General features: G+C 42.9%; 1 protein-coding gene across 2 annotated transcripts in view; it reads right to left on the reverse strand.

The window, feature by feature from the left end:
• Positions 1-393: 393 nt before the first annotated feature.
• lrrc4ba (leucine rich repeat containing 4Ba) overlaps positions 394-24,493 on the reverse strand; it is a 29,962-nt gene continuing 5,862 nt past the window's right edge. For both annotated transcript variants that reach the window (XM_031862082.1, XM_031862081.1), the window contains exons 2-3: positions 7,818-8,351; positions 394-2,779 (exon numbers count right to left, since the gene is read on the reverse strand). In XM_031862082.1, coding sequence (XP_031717942.1) covers positions 824-2,779; positions 7,818-8,060 — 2,199 coding nt within the window. In that variant the 5' untranslated portion in view covers positions 8,061-8,351 and the 3' untranslated portion in view covers positions 394-823. The remainder of the gene's footprint in view (positions 2,780-7,817; positions 8,352-24,493) is intronic.

Below are 24,493 nucleotides of genomic sequence, written 5' to 3' on the forward strand. Positions count from 1 at the left end.
TCTCATTGTCCTTTATATGTTTCTTCTCCCATGATAACCACTCTGTTCCTCTCCTTCTTCAAAGAAGACAGCAGCCAGTAAGGTGTAAGAGGAGAAAAAGTGAGAACGTGAGAGTGAAACTGCTCGAAAAAAAAAATAATAGTTGTTGTTCTGTCTCCCTGCGAAATATTATTCAGATACGTGTGTCCCGGACAGAATCGCTGCACTGCTCTAATTTAGCTTCCTCTGTTTTGTTTTAGTGCTTCCTGGAAACCTGGGACCGTACAGCTCACCCAAACCATTGTTTGTTGTTCAGCGTCTCTGCCAAACACTAATCTGACAACATGTTCAATGGACAATATTATGTCTCCCTCCAAATATATACACTGAATGTGTCTGGAAATATACGAAGCAATCTGTAGAAAACCTAGAGAGGCTCATCGCTCAATTCATAGCTTTCCACTTTGATTGTGGACGCAAATGAAAAGAGTTGGCTTGATCTTGACTTTGGCAAAGACTATACCAATGATTCTGATGTTTGTGGTTTACATCGTATATGTTTGTGTCTGAGTAAGTTTAAAATTATGTGCGGATGCTATTGGTGGGACTAGTGCTGATCAGATATCAAACTCTGCCTCCGTCAGTCTTCGTATCTGCTTATCTCTGTCAACAGATTGACAACACAAAGCAGTGTCTATGTGAAATATAATCTTCTGTGGAATCTGTCCATGAGGACAGTAGGCTACAATCAGTCTCTTATACCCGGTCTCACAGGCTCTTTCTGTCTCACTCTCTCTACCAGCATCTCTTCTTTCTTACCTCTTACTTTCACTCTCACTTTTACTCAAATTTGAGTCTCTTGCACATTTTCCTTGGAGCTGCTCTTAAAAAGCAGGGGCTCTTTCTGGCTTTTCCCCATGAGGCCTTTCAGAGAACTGTGGAGACCCAACTGGGGCAGGGGCACAGAGGAGGGTAGGGTGCCACCTGTGGCCGTTCCTCCACTGGTTTGAACCTGGGAACAGGATATGGATGTGTTCTGAGACTGAGAGCAAGGCGAGGGGTTGTTGTTGTTGTTGAGGCCCACACCAGAGCATGTGCCCATGCCCAGGCCCATCATGTTGTTGTTGAAGTGATGGGTTTTGTAGTAGTGGTTGAGGTGCTCCGATCGGGCCAGGTTCGGCAGGTTGACTATCTCTGGGTGGTGCAGCCTGAGGCTCTGGCCCCCTCCTATTCCACTGCTTCCGCTCTGCGTCACCGTGGAGCCTCCTGAGATGCCGCTGCCCCGACCACTGGCAGTGGCCCCCAGCTCATCCTCCACATTAATGATCTCGATGGCACGAGCAGGACCGTGGTGTTTATGCAGCTGGTGCTGCTTCCTCAGCTTGTAGAAAACCACCAGCATCACTGCTGCCATGAAGGTAATGGCTACAAAGCAGCCTATGATGATCTTGGTGGTCTTCATCACATCATCCAGGCCCGAGAAGCCTGGCTCAGTGATGGGCACAGTGAACGTGGGTCGGGTGGCCCGAGGAGAGGAGGAGGACCAGTCTGCTGACAGAGAGGAGGCTGTGGTAGTAACACCTTCTGACCACAGGTGACCTGAGGGCGTGATCCCAGGAACACGGATGAACGTCTCATTGATGGCTACCAATGCAGACTCTTCTTCTCCTGGGGTCTCCACTGTTTCCACTGTGACTGTTGTGAAGTAGGTGTAGTTGACACTGGCATCAGCAGCGGTGACATTGAGGACAGCAGTTGCAGTGGTATTGCCAGCAGCATTGGTGACCATACAGGTATACTGGCCCGTATCTCGCAGAGTGACATTCGTAAAGTTGAGTGTGCCATCATGCAGGACGGATATCCGCACCTTGTAAGAGCCGTGGGTCATTAGTGTGCCATTAGGGGTGATCCAGTTGACAGATGTTGTGGAGGTGCTTGTGCGACACTTGAGCTCAGCAGCCATACCCTCAGTGACATTAAGGTCTGTAGGTGGCTCCACAATGACCGGCGCATAGCAGGTGAAGTGGCTCTGGTCAAGCTCTCCAATGTACTTGCCCTTTAAGAATGGAGGAGCATGGCAGCGGGCACAGCAGGTGGTGTTGCTGGGCACCGTCTCTTTCAACCACCAACTAAGCCAAAGCACATCACAGTTACAGATCCATGGGTTATGATTAAGGTGTACTCTCTCCAGCTGGTGAAGGGGCGTGAAGAGATCATGGGGCAAGGAGTGCAGGGAGTTATGTGACAGGTTGAGCTCTTCCAGGCTTTTCAGGTCATCGAAGGCGTTGCGCTCAATGACGGACACCTGTGAGTGCATTAGCCACAGCTTGCGGAGGGACACCAGGCCCTGGAAGGAACCGGGTCGGATGATCTCCAGTCTGTTTCCTGACAGTTCCAGCTCCTCCAAACGCACAAGAGCTGTCAGTTTGGGAATGTCCTTCAGCCCACACATTCCCAGGTTCAGGTAGCGTAGATTAACGAGGCCCACAAAGGCTGCGTCAGAGATGAAATCCAACTTCTTGAGCTCACCGAGGTCCAGTCGACGTAGCGATGGCACACGGTGGAAGGCATAGCCTGGCAGAGTCTCAATGGGGTTGTTGCGCAGCCACAGCTCCCGCAGCTTGCTGAGGTACTCAAAGGCATGTGATGGCACCAGTGTGAGGCGGTTGTCGAAGAGCTCCAGTGTGTTGAGGTTGGGGAGGCCATTGAATGCTCCGACTTCAATCTGACGGATCTGATTCTTGGAGAGCTGGAGGATCTCAAGGTGCCTCAAGTGCTTGAAAGTGTCTGACTTGATGACCTGGAGGGACAGATAATGATGAAGTTACTGTACAACATCTAGACTGATTCATGTAGATTACACATATATGTGTAAGCCAACTATACACATCTGAAGTGGACTCTGGTTTCTGTTTTATTGACAAACAAAATACAAATACAAAATATTAATTCATATTTCACTTGTCATTACTTAAAGGGACAGTGTGTAGGATTTGGAGTCATCTAGAGATGTGGTGGCAGATTACAACCAACTGAATACCCCTCCCTCCTCCCTTTCTAGGACTGCGGTAATGTGAGCCGACAAGCTCAAAGCTGTGGTATTGCTGTTCGCCTTGCTCAGAGGCTACGCCATAATTAGACTACTTTAGGAGCAACGAAAGTCAGAAGGCGGCTGGCGATACCACAGTTTTGCACTCTGTGGCTCACGTTACCGCACTTTCACAAGGGTGTTGGAGAACTATGGTGGCCTTCGGGTAATGTCAGGTGGTGGAGTAATGTCTGAGCAGAGAATGAAGTCACTCTCCTGGACTTCTCTGTGCTTTATTGACATAGCCAGGCTGGGGCGTGTACATTTTTGTTAGTTTGCGTGTTCGTGCATGTGATCATGGCCACTGCTCTGCTGAAAATACCGTCCTGAATGACAGCGTCACCACAGAAGTGCAGCGCCCACCCTCTGCTTACCCCTCAGGTAAACACTGTTACCTCTTTTAGCTTTCCTAAAAATACAATTTGTATTCATTCTGGTGATTTTTTACTTCATAACCTTATTGGAGTATATACAGTATGTAACAGACATGAAGCTCTAATACTAACATATTATTTATTACATTTAGAGATGAGCAAAATATTACAAAACCATGTCAAGAAAAAAACATTGTCAATGAATGATTCACAGGCACAAATATGACTAAATGCATGTTTAAATAAACAAACGATACAAATGTAAATTAGTCATCTCTCTGCTCATAATGGTAACAGCTGATCTTTCCATCCCAGTGACTGCTGCTGTCTGCAGGGAAAGGTGGGCTTTTCAGACAGACTCCCGCTGACAGCTGACAGCGACACCAGCCAGTTAGACATGTGCGTCTCCCAGCCTCTGTTTTGACTCCAAGGGTCACCCTGACCTCCATATTGGATTTTATTGATAAAACAATATGCATCACTCCTTCACTCCATCCAAAACCTGCTGTATAACCATGGTGCATTTCCGCGGCACAATTTGCAGGGTACTGATGGTGAAATATTCTCACATTTAAAGGTGCAACGTGTATACCGAGTCAGCTGCTCCAAAGAAATAGGGGGCAGCATTTCACCTCTACTACTTGGTCCATACAATCTTAATTAACTTTCATAAGTTATATATTTAAAAAAAATGGAATAACTGACGAACAGCAGGTTAATTATTGCAAAATACGATAACATTTCTGAACTCTAAGAGCCCGTCAAAATAACACTGTAATCGTATAATCTTCATGTGTGGCATTGGCCTATAGTTTACGTCAGCTATCTGTGTGTACTGTCACACTACCCCAGGGATGTACGATCAGTGTAACGTTTCGTTTTGATAGTTGTTATATTGGCATGAATCCGGAGTGGCAGAGTCAAGGAAACGGCTTGTGTTTTTGTTTCATTCTCCCCAACAACGGGGGACTGCTTAGCTGCTTAGCGGCTTTGGACCGGATAGGAGCGTGACGCGGCTCCAGGGATCAAGCTTCAGTTAGCGGTTGTGGCAGCTCAGATTCGGCCGGCGAAAAGCCCGGTGCCTGAAGTCACAGTGGGCTGGGGGAGCACTGGGTCTAAGCTGTGTAACTGCAGCAACAGAAGGTTTGCTGATCAAGGTCGGAGTCGGGCAGCAGTCGTGGCAGCTCTACTTCTTCTAGACCAGGGGTATTCAACTAAAATTCCAAAAGGTCCAGATTGAGAAAATCTCCTCGGCCAAAGGTCCGGAACATTACAATAATATCTAACTTGCGCTATTTAGTGCCATATATAATATATATATATATATATATATTCAAGAAGTCTAGTAGTAGTAACGTCTCTGTGTAGTCAACAACTGTCAAATCAAATAAAGAAAGTACACATCAATTATATTTTAACAATTATTATTCTCAGTTTTCAAATTTAACTGGATGGATTATAAATAATACATAGAAATACATAAATAAATGTTCTTCTCATTTCAAGTAAAATAAGAGCTGGAGTAAAGAATAACTGACATAACAGAAAGCTTTTAAAAAATGTGCATCTTAAAATAAAGCAATTCATTTTAGAAAAATGAATTTCACTGAGTTGTCCTGCAGCTTTAAATTCAGTTCATTCAGGTGTGAAGTGATGTCAATCAAAAAAGCCACGATATTATATTTTACTCGTCTTCTAACAAGAGAAATCAGTGAGCATGGACTTTATGTGTGGTTATTAAACCACTTGTTTCAGCTGTATTCTCTCTGTTAACGTCATTGTTGGACAGTGAACTAATGTGTTAGGTTTCTGATCATATTGGGCTCTGAGGTTTATTTTCTGTGAATTCATTTCAGATGTGAGTGGGTACGTTTTCTCAAAAGAGTTATAGTTTGTCTCGTAGTGACGCTTCATAGTACCGCTTTTAATAATCGTCACGGTCTCTGAACATGTGAGACTAACTGGTTTAAGAGTCTCTTCATTAATGTTTACAGACTCTGGTCTCTCTGACCACTTTTCTCTTTTTGGAGAAGAGAATGTCATGTGAAATAACTTCTCTGACTCGCGCAATTCTTCTCCTCTTTCTTCTCTTTCCTCATCTCTCCCCCGTGTGTCACGGTGTGTGTACATCTCACTCGAGTCAGGAAACTTGTCAGAATACCCATATTTGATTGGCTGAGCTGCATCAGTGATGTGATTTACAACGCATTGGTCGGCGTGTTTCCTGCACCGCTGAACAAGTGCCGTAAAGGTTTAAAAAGAAGCGCTCCGTCAAAATTGTATAATTCTCAATTATCTATCGGTTTTAGGTCCTGGGTCCGGATACAACGGCGTCAGGGTCCGGATCTGGACCGCGGTCCGCCTATTAGGGACCCCTGTTCTAGACGCTACAGTGACTCACTATCTATCACCTCTAGAGGTACAAGTAGTATTACAAGACAGGACAGGATGGGGCTAGCTGGATAGTATGCTTGTTTCAGTAGATATCTCTGCAACAAAACATTCTGTGGATAATGTTAGTCCATTTTTTTAATCTTACAATGCACCTTTAATTTGAAGTTCAATGCTTATATTCAACAAACAGAAGCAGGTGTAAGACACTTGACTTCTTCTCTAAGCACTATGGTAAACCTACTGCAAACTCTGTCACCCTAACCTTATTTCAGTGCATGCTCTAGACACTTAAGTGCTTTTCACACTGATGTTTCAGTTAGACTGAGGGGACTTTCTACTGACACATTATAATCCCTTGAAAATTAGCTGATAATCAGTGTTGGACTATTCACATGGAAGCGTCACTCCAAATAAACACGGTAGACAAAACCATAAATAAATGATTGCACTTTTAAAACATTCTGCATGACACATTTTTGGATCGGCTTTACAAGTGAACAACCAATAAAGATGTTTTTCTGCTAGCGGACATGATTCTGAGAAACGCAGGCCCTGGACAGCACACACTAGCATTGGTGCAGCCCAACTGGAGCTCAGTTGGCGAGAAGGCAAAGATACACAGCAAGTGAGCATGACCAAAAGCCCCTTAAATCTCTGATTGTTTGAGATATGTGTGGCCAAAGCCCTCTGTGAGACACACGGAGACTCCTGGAGTCAGGCCACTGCCTCTTCTGTATGTAGAGCAGGAGCGGGTGGAGGTGATAGGCAAAGAGCAGAGGCGCGAGACGGAGGGGTGGATATGTTAAGAGGGGGTGGGAGCTGTCAAGGCTTTACTCTCAGGGTACTCAGTGAAGGAAAAAATAAGCCAGAGAATCTGGGATGCCTTCAGGTGTTAAAACATTTTTAGATTTTTAATCATTTCAAGTGGGGCTGCAGGATACAACAAACTGAATCGGAATTTCTAGGCTAAAAACGAAACGCAACGAATATTGTTATTATTTCTTTGATTTGTCTTTCATGTGAGCAGCATGTCTTAAAACCTCAGATACCAAATCATGTGGCACGATGTCCCATTTATGCTCCATTAACGTCAAATAATAAGATGTTTTCTCTGAGGAATAGAGGATATCAGACTGCTCTGTCCAATGAACAGAGAAGTTTGACATGATGAGAGATGCACCGGACAATTTTAACAATGTTTAGGATACGCGTTGCTTTTCATTAGCGGAGATAAAATGTAGTGGAAATGAATGTTAAATCACAAAAGAACAAAGCGCTGTCAGCAGCATGAGGATGGGTCCAATTACTTCAAATGCTGCTGCAAAGAGTAAAATCAACCACACTCTGTTTATAAATGTAGAGATTCATGTGCTTTGTATCGATGGTCTGTGGTTAAATGATTTTCCCTTGCAGCTGCAAAGCCACATAACGCTGTCTTGGGACTATAGATAAATTGGTAATGCATACAAAAGGCAGCATGGTGTCATGGAACTATGCCTTGCTTTCAATTCATAAAATATTCCCTCGGTTCAGCGGAGGCTTGAGTGCCTTTTTCTACCATTAGCGCCGTTTGCGTTTCTGTCTTTTCTCAGAACTAAAGTTTCCAAGAGAAAACCTGCATCAACAAGTTAATCCACAACTGGCCGCAAAAACAAATGAACCCTCTGATAAATACCCCCAAATATGCATACACGAGCAACACATAACGTACATCTCTCTGTCTTTGTGTGCTCTGTGAACTCTTCTATCAGCAACTGTAAAAATGGCAAAAGATGAACATCAATAACTTAAGATGTGTCAACAGATGTGCTGAAAATGTGTTTGTGTTGTTTATGCTGTGATCTAGCTGTAATAAAAAACAAGAGTGAACCATTACACCAACCATATGAGGAACAACCAGCAGCTAGAAATGCACAACAAAAATAAACACTGACATGACATGATGTGACCTGATGAGTGACTTCCCTCAAGCCAATATTTACCTGTATCGAGTTCTCCTGCAGGTTGAGGTATCGTGTGTTGATTGATATGCTTTCGGGCACCTCCTCCAGGTTTTGCCTGGTGCAGATGACTCGGCTGGCCTGGTTGGAGCAGGTGCAGAGGGAGGGGCAGGAGGAGGCGGCTCCCACCAACTCCGGCCCAGGGAGGAGGAGCCGCAGTAGCTGGGCCAACAGAAAGAGGAAGGGGGAAGGGCCGGGAAGGCAGGTCAGCGTGGCGATGCGCATGGCAACTGGGACATGACCCTGCTCTTTAATCCGAAGGTACAGGTGAGGTGACTCCACGCTGGTGGATTTGAGAGAAAAGGTTTATTTTCCCTTTGGTCCTCCAGACGCAATTTGTTCTTTCTAATTCCACATCCTCTCAGATGTCTTCTGTCCTCTGTCGATCTCTGTGTTTTTTCCTCTTGTTTTTTGAACATAGAAATATGCAGATAAACAGATGTTATTCCCTTTTTTCTCGTGTTGTCTGGGGATTTGAATGAGGCTTTTTGTGAAGTGAGAAGAACCCAGGAGTTACTGTGAAAGAACAAGAGAGAGAGAGAGAGAGCAGATATTAAAGATAGAACACAGACTGTGCTTCGTGTTTCCACCGAAAGAGAATGAATAGAACAAATAATAGGTAGACATCTACAGTAGCTTATCATTGGAGGGATTGTCAAAGAAATCTTTGAGACGCATTAGAACTTCTGTGTCACTGCTCATATCAAATCCCACATAATCCACAAGCAGACATTTTGTCAGAAATCAAATCCTACACCCAGGGCAGGTGGAAGCCGATTTCTGTAGTTTATGGTTCAAGGAGACGTGAAGAGATATGGAAACATGCAATCAAAAGTAGGGCAACATGCATATTTCTTTCTTTACAGCGCTGCATTTAGCGTATAAACATGAATAAATCAGAGAGGCATTCATTTTTGAAACATTGGTATCACTGTTGTGAAACAAATGAGCTCTGTCACACATTTAGCTAGTTTCCCAAGGCAGATCTTCAATTGGAACCTTGCACTGGGTTTAGGGCTGAAAATATAGAAATATTTTCATTATCATTTTTTCTAAAATAATCGGTTTATCATATAGGCAACAAAAAGCCCTCATGTTGCTACTCAGAGATGCACAGAGGGGAATAACTGATTTGTTCAACAAAATGATCTCGACACGCATTTAATATCAATAGACAGATCATCGTTAAAAGTCATGGTTTTGATCTGTAGAAAAATATTCACTAATATGAACCCCAGAGCTTATTGTCCTCATAAATCAAAAACTGTTTCTTGGGGAGAAACCCATGGTATAAATATGTTTGGGTTTGAATCCCCTGTTTACAAAGTGTGAAACAATGTTGGATTTAATAGTTGTGTTTCTTATCAGTAGAAGAAGTTACTCTGTGACAGGAAGCAACAGGGTTCATGGGACATCTTTATTATTGAGAAGCATTAATAAAACCCATGGCGTAACATAGAGCCTCCAGTCATCTCAGCAATGGTCTCATTTGTCAATAATTATACCAAGGAATAACAATTAATAAGACAATGATATATGTATATCAAACTCATACTCATCAAATTAACTCCCAAACCTTGAAAACAATACTGACTCCAGTGAGCAGTAACATAGACAGGTAGTTGGACTAAAATTTCCTTCCTGTGCGAGCACAGCGTTGCATGCTGGGGCTGGAGAATGGTAGTGAATGGTGCAGTCTACATTAACACTAATAGATGGCCAGCTCAAGTCAGGCTCCACCAGCCTTGAGAGGCAGAGAGCCTCTCTCTCCCTCTGCAGGTTATTTAGACCTGAATAACCTTAATGAGGGCATCCAGCAATCTAGATACGGCTATTAATGATGATGGTTGTAATGATGGGACGTTGACATGCAAACCCATTCGACACGCTGAGCCTCCTCACTTGGCACAGTAAGAAAGGAGATAGGGGGGAAGGAAGAGAGACAGAGAATGAGAAGGGGAGCAGGATTATTAATCTGATAGATGACTGCATGGCTGCAGGCAGAGAAGGGAATTATCAACACTACAGTAATAGATGAATACTGAACAGCTGCAGAGAGCGGGGCCGGAGAAAGAAAGAGATGGAGATGGAGACAGATGGAGGGAAGGTTGAGTGAAAGGGATGATGAGGGATAAAGACCCAAAGAGAGGTATAAATAGGAAGAAGAGCAGAAAAGAGAACAGTAGTAAAAGAATGATAAAAAGTAGAACAGGGGATATATGGAGGGAGAGAAGAAGAGACACATTAATATTAATGATCTCTCCCTCAGTGAGAGAGAGAGAGTGAGGGAGAATGAGAGGAGGGAGGGAGGGGGGCTCAATGGAGAGATGAATTTAAAACAGACAGAGATAGAGGGAGGGGAATGACAACACAGAGATGCATATAAAGCAGAGCGACTGAGGCAACAGACAACACAGAGGGAGGAATATGAAACAGGTGGAGATGTAGAGGAAGACGAGAGAGAGAGGTGGGGGGTGTGGGTGAGATTGATCAATAATGCGAACGCAGTAATTCAATGACACTATGATAAATCATATCGGCAGCTGCATCTCTGATCAGACAGACCAGGACACCGGTGTAGTGGGACGGCAACTGCAACACCAGGCAACGTTGCAACAGTGATCAGGGACAAGCAGCTGGTGCTGCCCTGCAACTGCTCCTCATCTGTATCCCGACGAAGACAGAGGCACCAACGGATAAAGAGGCACTCAAGTGTTATTTTTGGATCGACTCTCACCTTTTTGCGTATTTTAATTTCCAGCCACCTTTTTTTCCTCTCTTTTTTTCCTCACCAGTGAGAACTAAGTGCCAGAGCTATTTCAGGTAGACACCGTCTGAGCAGAGTCAAAAGGTGGAAAAAAGAAAAAAAGAAAAAAGCGATGCCGGTGGAAGCTGAGGTTACGATGGAAGCTCAGATGTTGGGGTGATGTGGTGAGCGAGAGTCCACAGAGGACACTGAGACTAGTTGGAGCTGACAGCTGGTTAGAGGCTGGTTGATTGTATTCTCCCTCACTGCTGTCACTATCCACATGTTACAATAGTCTCTACCCATAACTCTCCCTCCCTTATCCTATCTCTCTTCTTCTGTTCTCCATCTCCCTTGATATCTTCCTCCCCCTATCTCCCACCTCCTTCTCTAAAAGTAGGAACACTCTCTTCCTCTTTGCGAACTCTTTCTGTGAATTCATTTAACCTCCCCTCCTCCTCCTCCTCCTCCCCCAGCTGCCTTACACCTCCTTCCTCCCTACTACTACTTACTTCCTGGACCTCCATTCCCCACCCTGCGCGGCGCTCTGTAGTGTCCAGTGGTGGGGGTAAACGCTGCATTGACCTCGCAGTTTGATGCAAGATTAACCTGCTGCAATGATGTGTATTAACCCTTAACCCCACCTCATTCTCTTTCCACTGCACACAAACACACACTTCCTTTACCCCTTTTGCTCTCTCTCTCTCTCTCTCTCTCTCTGCATTTAAATCTTAGCCAACAGAGTTACCATGGTTACCTATTCACCACAGTCTCCCACTCCGTCCAGCTGTATCCCACCAATTCCACATGCACCCCTCTCCTCCGCCTCCCCTTCCCTCATTAGCACCCTATACACACACTCATATACTAAATGGCCCGGACAAAAAAAACGAGTGTGAATAACATCAACAGCCCACAAAGCGCGGGACTGCGTTACAGTTTTAGCTCTGACCACGATGCTGCTGCTGTGATCCTGATTGATTTACAGTGAAGGTGAATACACTTTAATTTGACCCAAGTGTCGCCACAAATGACAAGCAACCACAAATCACCAGTGCAAAGGTCAGGGTCATCTCTCCTGTGAGAGATGAGTCAGGGACAAAATAAAAAGGTGTAAACTGATATTCTAGTACGTTAACAACATATATTGAAATTAAAGGACAGTGCCAGTGTGTTTGTACATTTTAGCTCCTTTAAGGCCCTGACAATATATGTTCTCAATCAGCTTCTTACTACACAACAAGTGCTGCAAAATAAACAACAAAACATAGAAGTGTTGTCTGATCTTGTTGGCGGGACAAACTTGTTGGTCTATCTATGCCTTCCAAAACTGTTAAATCTGTTGCATGATGTGACAACACTGTGGTTGATGTTTGGTTATATTCAGGCACAAAAAACACTTGGAGAATGATCATGGTTTGGGTTTAAATAAGTACTTCTGAAAGGTTAGGTGAGTGAACATAATTCACTTGGATATTTGAGCTTTACTGTGCAAAATGATGTGTGTGCAGAGACACTAGAAGCCTGTTTACACATTCATCTGCTGGAGGAGGAGAGTCTAAACAGACATAAACGGGAACCAACGGATTCTTGGAACAATCAAATTTCTAAAACAGTACGATGGCTTGAACAATGGGATGTAGGGATGTAAAGTACAGTATATACAAGTTTGTGGATGGGATAAAACATGCTAAACTACTGGGATAGACCTTTAAATGTAATGACAGAAAATAATATAATGCAGGGTTTTTTTTCCCCTTTTAATCGTCGACCCAGAATGTTCCTGGTACTCCACTTAAATTTCCCCTTGAGCTTCAAAGAGTAGCTTCAAAGTTGAATAAAACATGTTTCCCACACTGTTGGACAGCATTATACATATAGTATATTCTCTGTTCTGTAAAATATTAAAATTCAAGAGCATTTTTAAAGCTGTATGACTCCATAAAATGAGAAACTCTAGATACGAGCATCACACGCACATACAGCATTTCAGTGTAATTCAGTCTGACATATTTGATATCTTTGGGATCTTGACAGGAATTCATTTTGTGCATCTGTGCTTGGTTGGTATGCTTGACCTGTCAAAGGCCTCGTAGGGTCAAAGAGGTTAAAAGACCGTCTTTATGGTTCTGATCCATCGCTGCGATGATGTATCCTCCTGTGAGTTTTATTACATACAGATTTATGTCAGCCCCTAAAGTTTGGGTAATTGAGTTTAGATAATTTTACCCTCCACTACATCTCTACCTGTGACCACAGACCAATGATGTGAACTGTAGAGGGTTGGGGAAAGAAGCAGAATAAGCTGCGTAGGATTTTGCTTCTTTCTCCAAGAGAAATGAGGAACCGTTTGCTGAGTACACTGCCCATGAATGGACCGTGTAGCTGATGGTTGGATTGAAACTTCTCTAACGAATATAAAGAGTGAGAGACACTCAGAGAGATAACCAGAAAGGTGTGCTGACAGTCGAACAAGCGGTGAGTCGAACAGACGGGAGCGTGCGCCTTCTCTCCAGTGTCGTGTCTGCACATCAATAAGGACTCGGCACTCGGCACACATCAAGATGGCAGCTTGAGAAAAAAAGAGAAAAGCTCATCATGTCGGTTGTGTGCGGTGGGAATAGAGCCATGACCTTTCCTGATCGCGGTGAGATCTCGGCAAACAGAGTTGTACCTGTGACGCTTTAAGACAGTGCTGCTCTCACACACCCCAATTTCTGAGACAAGGAAGTAATTTGAAACAATAACCGGAGACAGATTTTGTCCCAAACGGCAGAAAGCAAGTTGACCTACTGTAGCTGCTGACACTGTTGTATGTTTCATGGAAGCTGCTGGTTCAGTCATTTTACTGAATCAATGTAATCAATTTACTTCTCATTAAAATTCAGCAAGCATTGATCCATGTCTGATATAATGGACAGTATAAACATTGATCAACGACACCATCTGAAGCTCTTAATCTGGGCTCAATTCAATGATCAGATTCCTCAGAAAGCAGTTACATTCGTGGTATTATCTTCGGCACACACTGTTAGTGCCCCATGTTCTACTGTAACTACTGTTTCAGAGACTTTACCACCCTGAGAAAAATACAATTCAGAGGGAAATTGGCTCCTTCAATGTAAACAGCATTAATATCAGCCTTAACAGCCTACATAACAGATACCAATAAAATAAAATGTGCAGAAACAGCCTTGCAGAATTTGCAGCACACAAGATGTCTGTAAATAGGAAAATGCTCGTGGTCTAATTGATTACGACTGGCAGTGAGTTGGTGTGTGTGTGTGGGGGGGAGGAAAAGGGCAGGAGTAAGAACCCAGATCCACCTCCTGCCTTGTTCCCTCCAACCCTTCTGTTTCCCACTTCAGTATGGATGCCAACAGCGACGGGTGCATGTCTCCTCACAAACTGACACAGTCTTAACACCTACGGCATCGCTAGGGGGCGAAGTCTCTTGGGAAAAGTGAATTTCTTGTGTCAAACAAAAGATCATTTGTGGAGATTCTTTTGATCTCCATTTTTACATACATTTGTGGGTGCTTACCTAAATGCTGAACTGACTGTGTCCCTGGCCAATACAGTTTAACACACTATAATAGAAGGGACGGTCAGTTTGGGTTTGCACTGACAATAAGGAAAGCTCAGTCTTTTTCACATAATGCTAAAAGCTCACTTTCTCTAAAACCAACATTAGCCCAGTGAATGTTTAAACTTGCACTGAACTGACTTTTGGGCACAGTGTAAACAAGCTTATAGACTTATTATCAGTTACTCATGCGTGTACATATATGTGGAGCAATGTTTTTGTTAATTTGGAGTCGATTCTGGCCACATGGGAAATGTAAGTAGAAGATTTATTGTCCTTTTAGCTCCATTTTTTGACTGAAAAAAGTCCGGTACGAAAGCCTCGTGGATCCGTCATTATTAGCGAATTTTATATTAGCGAATATTGCAGGTAGTAATGGAAGTGTCCGGAGCGGCCACAGTGAGCTGTTGTATGAAGAGCTGAAGGCGACAGACTACATACCCACTTCACAAACTCATGCTGTGTGCAGCATTAAATTAGATCACGGCTGCTCACATAATGATGGAAAAAAGGCCAACCGATGCTTTGCAATTCATTAAAACAACAATTGTTTGTTTTGCTGTCAACACTGTTCTGGGACCTGTGAAATGAAACCACATTTGCAGTTACCACCAGCAAATAGAGTGTCGCCAAATCCACCAAGACTGAAATCTTCAGGATTGACGCTTTCATATAAAATATTGATTATAGCTGCTTTTATTTCGTTAATTAGTACTGAAAGTACACAAAAGTGCTAAAATCTTACTTTTTCTCAAAATACAATGCTGAACTGTTGGCATGCAATAACCAACACCAGGAAGACGGAGAGAATTTCAGATTTCTCATTATTTGAAAGTCATTTGACCAGCAGACAAACGTCCTCTAAATACCACATCAGCTCAATCATCATTTCTTAAAGCGATTCAGATTTCCAAAGAGGCATGGCCCCTCCAGTGAACTGCATTTGAACACAAAGCGCCAAACCAAATCAGTCTCATCTCACTGCTTCTTATTAGAAGGGAATATGACGGACCACAATACAATCAAGCAGGAGGCTGCAGAGAGGTCTTTCACTTTCCCTCGGCGTTCATTTCTCCAGGCCTTCCCTGGCCGAAGGCGGAGCTGCTCTATCACAAGTGTGATCTCCAGCACAGCTCATAAGAAGCAGACAAATGTAGGATATGATAAATCAGTGCTAATATGATAATAATATAATATTTGATAATATGATACCCTCAGTGTTAACATAAAACAACTACTAAACTGTAATTTGGGAGGCGCTCATCAATCAGCCTGCAATATGTAGTTTGTCACAACCAGGGAAAAAAGCTGCTCATGCAGAATAGCATGCAGTCCACGGAGGCCAAACCAAATATAAACTGTGCCATCTAAGATAAATCAATATTTAATAATTCAAATAATAAAATGAAACAAATTGCATTTGTTTCAGCATCCCTCTCTAGTCATGTCAGATAGTAATCCTGCCGTAGAGACAATTCCACCATAATCAGCCCATTATAATCCCATCCAGACCTTCCACAGTCTGCCACCAACCAGCATTCATTTTTAGCCCAGTCTGCTCATCTAGTCTCATTTTTCCTTCACACTGGTCCCAGGGTAGTCTATCACACTTAAAGCTTACACTCTTCACAGGCACTTATAAACATTTAAAGCATTTGACTAACCGCCAGGCAAAATTGACTTTGGGATGAAAGACTAGGGGGCTTTTAAAAAATGAAAAGGGAAATTCTGCATCAGGACACAGAAGCCCTGATTTAACAGGGAACAAAAACAGTTTTATTCTGCAGAAGTAGCAGAGTCACGCAGAGGGTTTTCTCATTTTAATGATCGTGGAAGTGGGATGGGGGCGGGAATGCGGGGCTATGACAGCAGGTGCTTGTGGCGCTGTGTCGTATTGTGCTGATGGGAGAGAAGAAGCCCAGCACTTCCTTTCCTCTGTCTCCTCTGCCGGCCTCCGCCGCTGTACCCTCCCACCCAACGGCACTGATAGAAAGCTGGACGAGCACTGGCCTTGCTGGTGAATGAAGCCCTGACGTCACTTGCCCACGCACACACGAACTTACACACACAGACAGATACACACCGTAAGCAGTGTGACTAATAGAGTACTAACATCCTTTGTGTTGCCTCAGTTATACCTGATTCACGTCTGGCTCCCAGGGGAAGGAACCCCAGGTTATTGAAATATTCAGACATTAGATGTTAGTACAGGTGAATCAATGATGCCAGTCGATAACTCCCCCCTCGACAGGGATTTAAGGACAGGGGTGTGTAATGCCAGCACGCTACAGATTCAGGTGAAAACATTGCTATTGTACTTGATATTGATTTTTTTTTTTCTCCTATTGCACGCAGTGATTTCCCCACAAGTAAAGGTTTATGTAGAGACATATTTGAGTCTGCATTTATTGACTCAATTTGTGTTTGATAGCTGATATCATTAAGTGGCTGGTTGTAATGAGACAAACTGGGCAGTGAGAGTGGGGGGGGAGGAGGTGGGGAATTTGGTTTCAGGTATGGTTCCATATTATTACTGATGAAATGAGTCGAAGCTTCTTGAAGGAGAGATCTGCATCTGCTGTGATTTAATGTTACACTGACAAACCTGTCCTGTGTACAAGATATGCAATCTTATGAATCCTTCTGAAGTGCACCAAACACTTCAAAGTAATAATGAAATCATTTTTCACCTTGCTAGATCATAATGCTGTACTCCAATTTAACCGCATAATAAGCTGCAGGCGGTATATGAGTCTACATTGCCTAACAGCAGTTGCAATTCTTTTAACTGGACTGCATACAAAACAAAACAGTATAATAACAATAAACACAAAAAGGTGTAAAAAAAAACCTCCTACGTTTTTACCATGATGGGGCCTCTGGAAATGTGGCTCTGTATCCCTTAGACTATTGATAATAACTCCAAAGTGTTTCCTTTTAGAATATCTAGAGCCTCATTACGGAAAATATCATAATTGCTTGTTTGCTTGATTACAATATATATATATATATATATATATATATATACACACACACACACACACAGACCTACAGACCGTTCAAGTACAGGAACAAAAGTCAAAACTGTTAGCAGAAACTGGAAACGAGAGATTTGTCCCTGCACAACTCATGAAACGCTAATTATCCAATTTCACACAAATGTCAAAAAGGATAAAATGATGAGTAGATGACATTTTGGACAGACGTGGATGTAAACCAATCACGAGGCGGTAATTCTGGTTGTATTAGTCTATACATTGTTTTTAAGGATAATCCTACTCGTGCCTTTAAGAATTTCCTTCCAATAATCTCAATTTTTTTTCATCACATGCTTTCATTCAGCATTGGAAACAAGATGCTCTCAAAGTTAAATTGCATTAAAATGGATTATAAAAAGATGACAAAATCAAAATCATTATTATCACAAACTTCAGAAGACTACACAGACTTTCCGTAACGTACACAGAACACTGCAAAGTGTTTTACCTCACATTGGTTTCACTATATCATGTAATAAATGCACCATATCCATAATGCAGTAAAAGCACTTTTGATGTATTTTAATGCCTTGTTAGTTGTGCTAATCGCTCATGCTGTACTCCTCAACTGAATGTACAGAAGGTCAATTGAGCTTATGATTGTGTGATAAACTATTAATTAGACAGAACTCCTCCTCATTGCCTCCCTGTTTACTTATTAAGCTCCTTAATTTCATCTCATGACAGGACGTGTAGCCTCAGATGCTATTACACTCTCACGCATTGTATGTGTGCTTTTTTCCTACGACACGCAGCTCTGTTTGGTTTATTGGAGCAATACTACAATAAGTGCTTATTTTTAGAAAACAGCACAACAGCCTGATGAGGTTTCTTAAACCGGAGCATTCAGCGTTCCACATTTTAATCACCACTCATCCTTGTCAAATAGGATATACTGCAGCCCCCCTCTGCACTGTATCTGTCTCCACCTCGTCCTCCCACTCAGAATGTCCAAAGATGCGCTGCTGCTCTCATTAGGATGCAGGATGCAGAGAGGAGCCCTGATCTATTCAGAATTGCTCCTACAGGAGCGGGGACCTCCTCCCCTTCAGAGGGGGCCAAGAGCTGCAGATTAAAAGTCACTGTGTTCATCACCCTGCTAAAGCGCTCCCATTAACAGACATTACATTACCTACCCCCACATGTTCAAATCCCTAACTGGGAGCTTCATACCACTTGTCACTACATGCTGGGATAAAAGTCTTTTCAATGTTAACATCTTCACATTCACTACGCCAGCTTTCAACTTCAAATAAAATCTAGTTATTACTGTCCGTTCTGTGGCGCTGCCTGGTCCGTACGCCAACAATTAATCCGTATTTAAGGTTGTTAAGTGTGTTGATAAATTCAATTCCTGTGCGCTGAGGGGGAAGCCAAAGCCAGCAGCTAATCAAAATGTCTCTCAGCCATTTACAGAGCATTGTAAACTGCACAATTTTTGGGTTGCTCTAAAACCTTTTTCCAGTCTTTCTGAGCTGAGCGTTTGTTGCCCCCAGCTGTTTTGGAGAGAAGGACTTGGTTCAGCGTTTCTGTGTTTCATGTTGCCCTCGCTTGCTTTTTTTTTTTTGCTCAGGAGAAACCACGAGTGTGTGTGTGTGTGTGTGTGTGTGTGTGAGATTTCTTTCGGCAGGTCAAACTGTGGCATGTCAACTTTGACTCCATGTGATTGTTTGTGTTGTGTTTGGTCACATTTCTGGGATGGGGTCAGTCAATGATGCATTCAGTGGGCCTCATGCAAGAACCGTTGGACGAAAAGATTTGTGTTGCATTTTCTCGTATTTTTTATTTTCTCTAGGTAACAACACAATTTCTGTGGTACAGACCAGTCAGTTGTTAACTAATGGATTGTATGTTTCAGTATTTTGAAGCAATTGTGAGTCTGAAAACCTTACACTTCATAATTATAGTGGCATCATCCGGACTCTGCAATTCGGATTATAGGTCAATATAATTCTAAATGTATTCATATAGCCTAAAAATAATTCTATCGTATAACACTACAATATTATTTGACCCCTTTGCTGTGGCGAGGAATTTTCTATATGGAATATTTATTTCAGTGACAGCAGATCTTCCTTTATGGATGTCTCAAAGCAGGACAAAGCAGGACACAGGAAAACAATATCGGACATACTATGGGGCAGGATGCCTTATATGGTATTATTGGAGCGTTGATTATGCTCGTTTTCAATTTCCATGAATGTGCGCTCATTTACACACACAGGTGACATTCACGATGTTCCTGCTGGTCATTTACACAGTTATCTGAAGTTAGGAGCGTTTGCTGAATCTAACGTGGCTCACTTGTACAAAAACCACTGGACGAATAAAACTAAGGGAAAGTTCGATAAGAATGCCAAAATGTTCTTTCTAGAGGTTCAGTGTTAAAAAGTTGCATATCTGAGAGTATACAAGCTACAGGACTTTCTGCATGTACCACATGCAGGAGCAGAGTTGATTGGGTTGCTTTAAAAATGTGTTACCTGACAATCAGTTGCACAAGGCAGGAGACAGACAGATGTCACCTCCACCCAGATTACGTTCAGGTTCAAAGATAAAGGTTTGCTTACAAACACAAACCTGTCATTCATTAAATCATCTTGTGAAATCCTCATTGTCATCATTAGAGTCATTTTCTGCCATAGATTTTTCTGCACGTATCCTTTTGCTTCTCTGGTACCCCATGTGTTCATTTTGTTGAGACTATTTTAGTTTGGATAAAACTGGAGATGAGTTTTTCTTTCACTGACACTTCCCTGGATTATTGATGCCACTATGATTGTTCTACAATCACTTATGATAATATTGAAGTGTAACAGCAGCATAACAATATTTGCTTGTCAAGTTCACATTCTCCTTTTAACTAAATATATACTTGCTTCTTTCTGACAACATACTGCTGCTTGTGTGCTGTTTGGCAGCTTTGACAACTATCGGATGTCATGTTTCCGAGCGTCTCGTCAGCATGTGAAGGCATCATCAAATGAGCAATATTATGTTCCAAAGAGCTCTACAATTAAAACTGCATTACCATAAAACAATAAGGTGGCATTTATAAACTTCTTTAAATGTAAATTATATGAATGTAAATTATATATTTACACTGATGGATTACTTTTAAATATTTATACTGAAATTTATGTAAAGTGATGGAAATGTTTTGCAGCTACGCAACAAATAAGGAGCTGTGGGTAATTATAGTAAATACTACAGCGGGCATCATGCAGGAAGCGATATATGAAAAATATTCCTCTTATTTTGTTAGCATCCACAATTTTATCATTTTTTGTTTGTACCCATTGATTTCTGGGATTCATCATCATTTTCGCTCATGAGAAAAAAACATCTTGTTTTAACGGACAGCATATTGTTTTACATATATATATGAATATCATATAGTCAAATTTTGATTATTATATGATTTAAAGTAATTATAATTATTGGATTATTAAAGAAATATGTATGTTCAGCTTCTGACTGGCTTACATACTGCAGATGCTTTTTGATTTAAGTTAATTCAACTCCATTTCACTACTGCTGAAGTTCTTCTTCAGGCTTTTTGAGTTCTCTAGAGTATTTGCACAGAGCACACCAGCTGCCCGTATGTAATATTTAGGTTTCTTCTTCCTTCTTTATGTTTCTTATGCTCATTATAAACAATCAGCTACACCCCTTCGATTAATCAAGTGGGATTCGTCACAACTGGTCAAAGCAGATGAAGGTTTGTTGCATTGCTTATTTTTTCTCTTAACATAAAATGAAGATAAAATATAAGATCCATTTAAGAGAATGTTGCAGCATGAGGCCCAATGTTTGTGCCATGCCGTCATTTTATTTACCATTCAACAGTTTTTGAAACTCTGCGAGTCCCCTCCTGCCTTGATGTTCATTTATTTGTGTGTAATGCACTGCTAAGAGGATATATGGTTTGCACAATTTAGGTGGTGGAGAGCCCCAGAGTGTGCACTCTTATTATTAAGTATTAATCTAACAGTAGGAGGCTGGTGTGCTGTGCATCCACATACCGGGACACAGCTCGCTGATTCTCTAATTGGAGCGGGGAACTTGCTTAGTTTCAACAACGCTGTAACAGCAAGACTTTGGCATTAACAGGTGCAGTTTTTAAAGTTAAAGGAGACATATCTTTCTCATTTTCAGGTTCATAGTTGTATTTTGGGTTTCTACAACAATATGTTTACATGCTTTAATGTTCAAAAAACACATTATTTGTATCATTCTGTCTGAATATACCAGTATTCACCCTTTTAGCGGCTTTAAGCCCCTTCTCGTGAAAAGCCCAGTTTGTTGTGATTGGCTTGCGAGAAGAATATGGTGCACAGGTATAGTTCTCAAGCCGTGGATGGAGATACTGAGAGGGGAGCAGCATATGAGCCTGCATGTGAGATAGGATGGGGAGCCAAATCTGAATGGCTTGTTGAATAACATGTTTTCTGATGGCAGCCCACAACAGACGGACTGGGTTGTCTTATTTCAGTTTGTGGGTTAGCAGGAACTCAATATACCCAAATACATGTCATGTCATGAACACATGCACTCAACCTAACCGCTCCACCTGAGCTCTGTTACAGTGCAGCACACTAGTCTGTGATCAGAATGTCATTACAAGTATTAGCTTATGACTCAAGGTCAAAGTCACGGTCATCAATATAGGATTTAACAAATGGAGCTGTGGCCTCCTATGATGCTGCAAGAAAATGAAAAGAAAATGAAAAGAAAAGTCACCTTTGGTTGCAAAAATACAGTATGGCAATGGCCACATACCAAGATGGTGACGGCCAAAATGCCGAACTCAAGGCTTCAGAGCGGCAGCCCACAAACCAGTGGGTGACATTACAGCGACTACGTCGACTTCTTATTGACAGTCTATGGGGGCAAGTGAGCTACACTATGAAATAGGTAAAGGGGAGTGTACACACACATCTCTAGTGTAAATAAGTGAGGTAGTTGAAAGACCACGGTGTGAATGTGAATCAGTTACATAGTGTTTTGACAGTGTCATGTTGCTGTACACTATGGCACATTGCACTGAGTGAACAAGATAACATTTAAGATATGCAGAAGACAAAGGAGTGCAACATCAGCAAGTGCTCTGCAGCAGCAGATCTTACACTGTAACAGGGCTCAGTGTTTAATTAGGTATTCAGACGTGAAAAAGGGGGAATAAACATTCAGACAGTGTGGTGCAACATGTGGAGCAGAGGTGGATCCCCAGCTCCATGACTGTACACGTCACCTTGCAGTTCTATGTATAAATGGCAGTTTTTTTTACAAACAAACAAACAAAATAAACAGCGTGTGCGTGCATGCGTGATAAGCAACACTCTCTTGGCCCCCATCCATTCAGGCCTCGCCCCAGCCTTCTCTATGAGTGACACACTGACTAATACACAGACAGATAAACACTCACACTGACAAACACGATAAGGCTATGCCCACCAAACACTGACATGGACTGACTGATGGACGTCCCCATGGAGACCAGTCACCAAGACTGACACAATGTCTCTTGCATCCGAGAGCCGTGCCAACTGAATCAGAGAGGTGAGGGAGAGGAGAGAAAGGAAAGGGAGAGATAAAGAGTGGAAACACACTGTGCAGCACCAGAATGATTACAAGGCAGTGCTGAAATATCCCGGCGTCCGTGTGGATGCAGTGCAGATCTGGTCTAACGGGCCACGTGATCGTCTTCCCTGCCCTTCGGTCTGCTCCTCTCACACCTCAGTCTCACCCCATCACTCACACACCTCCATCACTTTTTCTCCTTTACACTCCTCTCCTCTCTTTACCCCCTGCATCTGCTCCTCTCTTCGCCCCCCTTTTCTTTTCCTACACCTAAGGCTTGTTTATTTCCACACCTCACCTCCTCTGCTGATTTCTCCACCCTTCTCTCCTCTCTCTCTCTGCAGGTTCTTCTCTCCACCCTGCTCTCTCTCTATCTCCCTCTCTCCCACGCTGTGTGAAATGGAAGCTCTCACAGAGACCTGAGGTTGCCATAGTAACGTGCCATAGTAACCACTCACCATCTTGCGTGTCTCCGTCACGTCGGCGGGGGCTCGGTGCGTCTGCGGCCCTGCTCTGCAGCTCCCAAAGCGGGGCGTCAGTTCAGTAAAGCCCTGCTGTGTGATGGGAAAGTTCCTCGATCGAATCTGCTTTCGCCTCACAAAACTTCCAGATGACAACATTTCTGAGGGAGCCGATGACTGATAACTGACAAAACAGCTGTTTTCTGCAGGTCACTGTGATGTTTTATTAGACGTAGGTCCCCACAGGAACACAGCTGAGAAGAAAATTGGCTCTGAATGCTCCAAATAAACTTTCATGGTTTCCAACTCTCTCCATTTCAGTAAAACGATCACATTGGTACTCACTTAGGATTTAGGCATGTCAAATAGTACAACAATCAACAGCCGTTGTTTTTGTCGTCCACACAGGGAAATTTGAGCTTGAACGCCTCACCGCTGCACCACCCTTTCCAAAGCTACCGCAAAAGAAAAGTGCAAGAGGGGCAAAATATATAAATAAACTAGCACAACTGAGTCAACACTCTACATATACCGGAGAGTCCAGGGAATGGGGAAAACAAAGAGTGAAGGCATGTACGGATTCACGTGACGGCACTGAGAGTAATCGTCTTAACCATACAGCCCAATCTGTGATTTATCACAGCGGTGGCGCCTAGCTTCACTAACTACCTCCTCTGTGGCTCTTAGCAGCCTCCAGGGACCACTGTCTCATCGCCCTCTTCTGGAGCCACCATCACACCGTGACATCAGGGCCCCACCCCCCCCCCCCCCACCATTGCCGCCCCTAAATATACGACAACCTCCGAACCACATCCAAAAATGATGTTTGAGTACGTGTCATCTTGTGCGACAGTGCGCCCACGCTTCACTCTAGGCGTCTCATCATGATCTCTCAGAGCGCTGTGGAACACAAACCTGTCTGTGTCAGGCTTGAATCACAAGGAGTGAAAAAGAAAACAAGAAAACTGTTAAGCGTTACACTTTCGGTCATCAGGGTTTTAATTTCATGCCATCTACATCATCAATATTTATAGTGTCATCATCAGGATCAGTATGCCACAACTGTTGTGCTTCCAGCCAGCGCAGCCAGTCAGTGAGGCAGACAGAGGAAAGGCCCCAGCCTGACTCTGCAATGCTGTATTGAGCTCTTATGCCATCACTGACCCGTAACAAACTCCCTCAAGACTCTGTGCCTAGATGCAGCCAAGCCGGCAGTGGCTGCAAAGCACGATGGTCACTGAGGC

Source organism: Anarrhichthys ocellatus, unplaced genomic scaffold (assembly GCF_004355925.1).
Source record: "Anarrhichthys ocellatus isolate YVR2014 unplaced genomic scaffold, GSC_Weel_1.0 scaffold26, whole genome shotgun sequence".
Classification (NCBI taxonomy): domain Eukaryota; kingdom Metazoa; phylum Chordata; class Actinopteri; order Perciformes; family Anarhichadidae; genus Anarrhichthys; species Anarrhichthys ocellatus.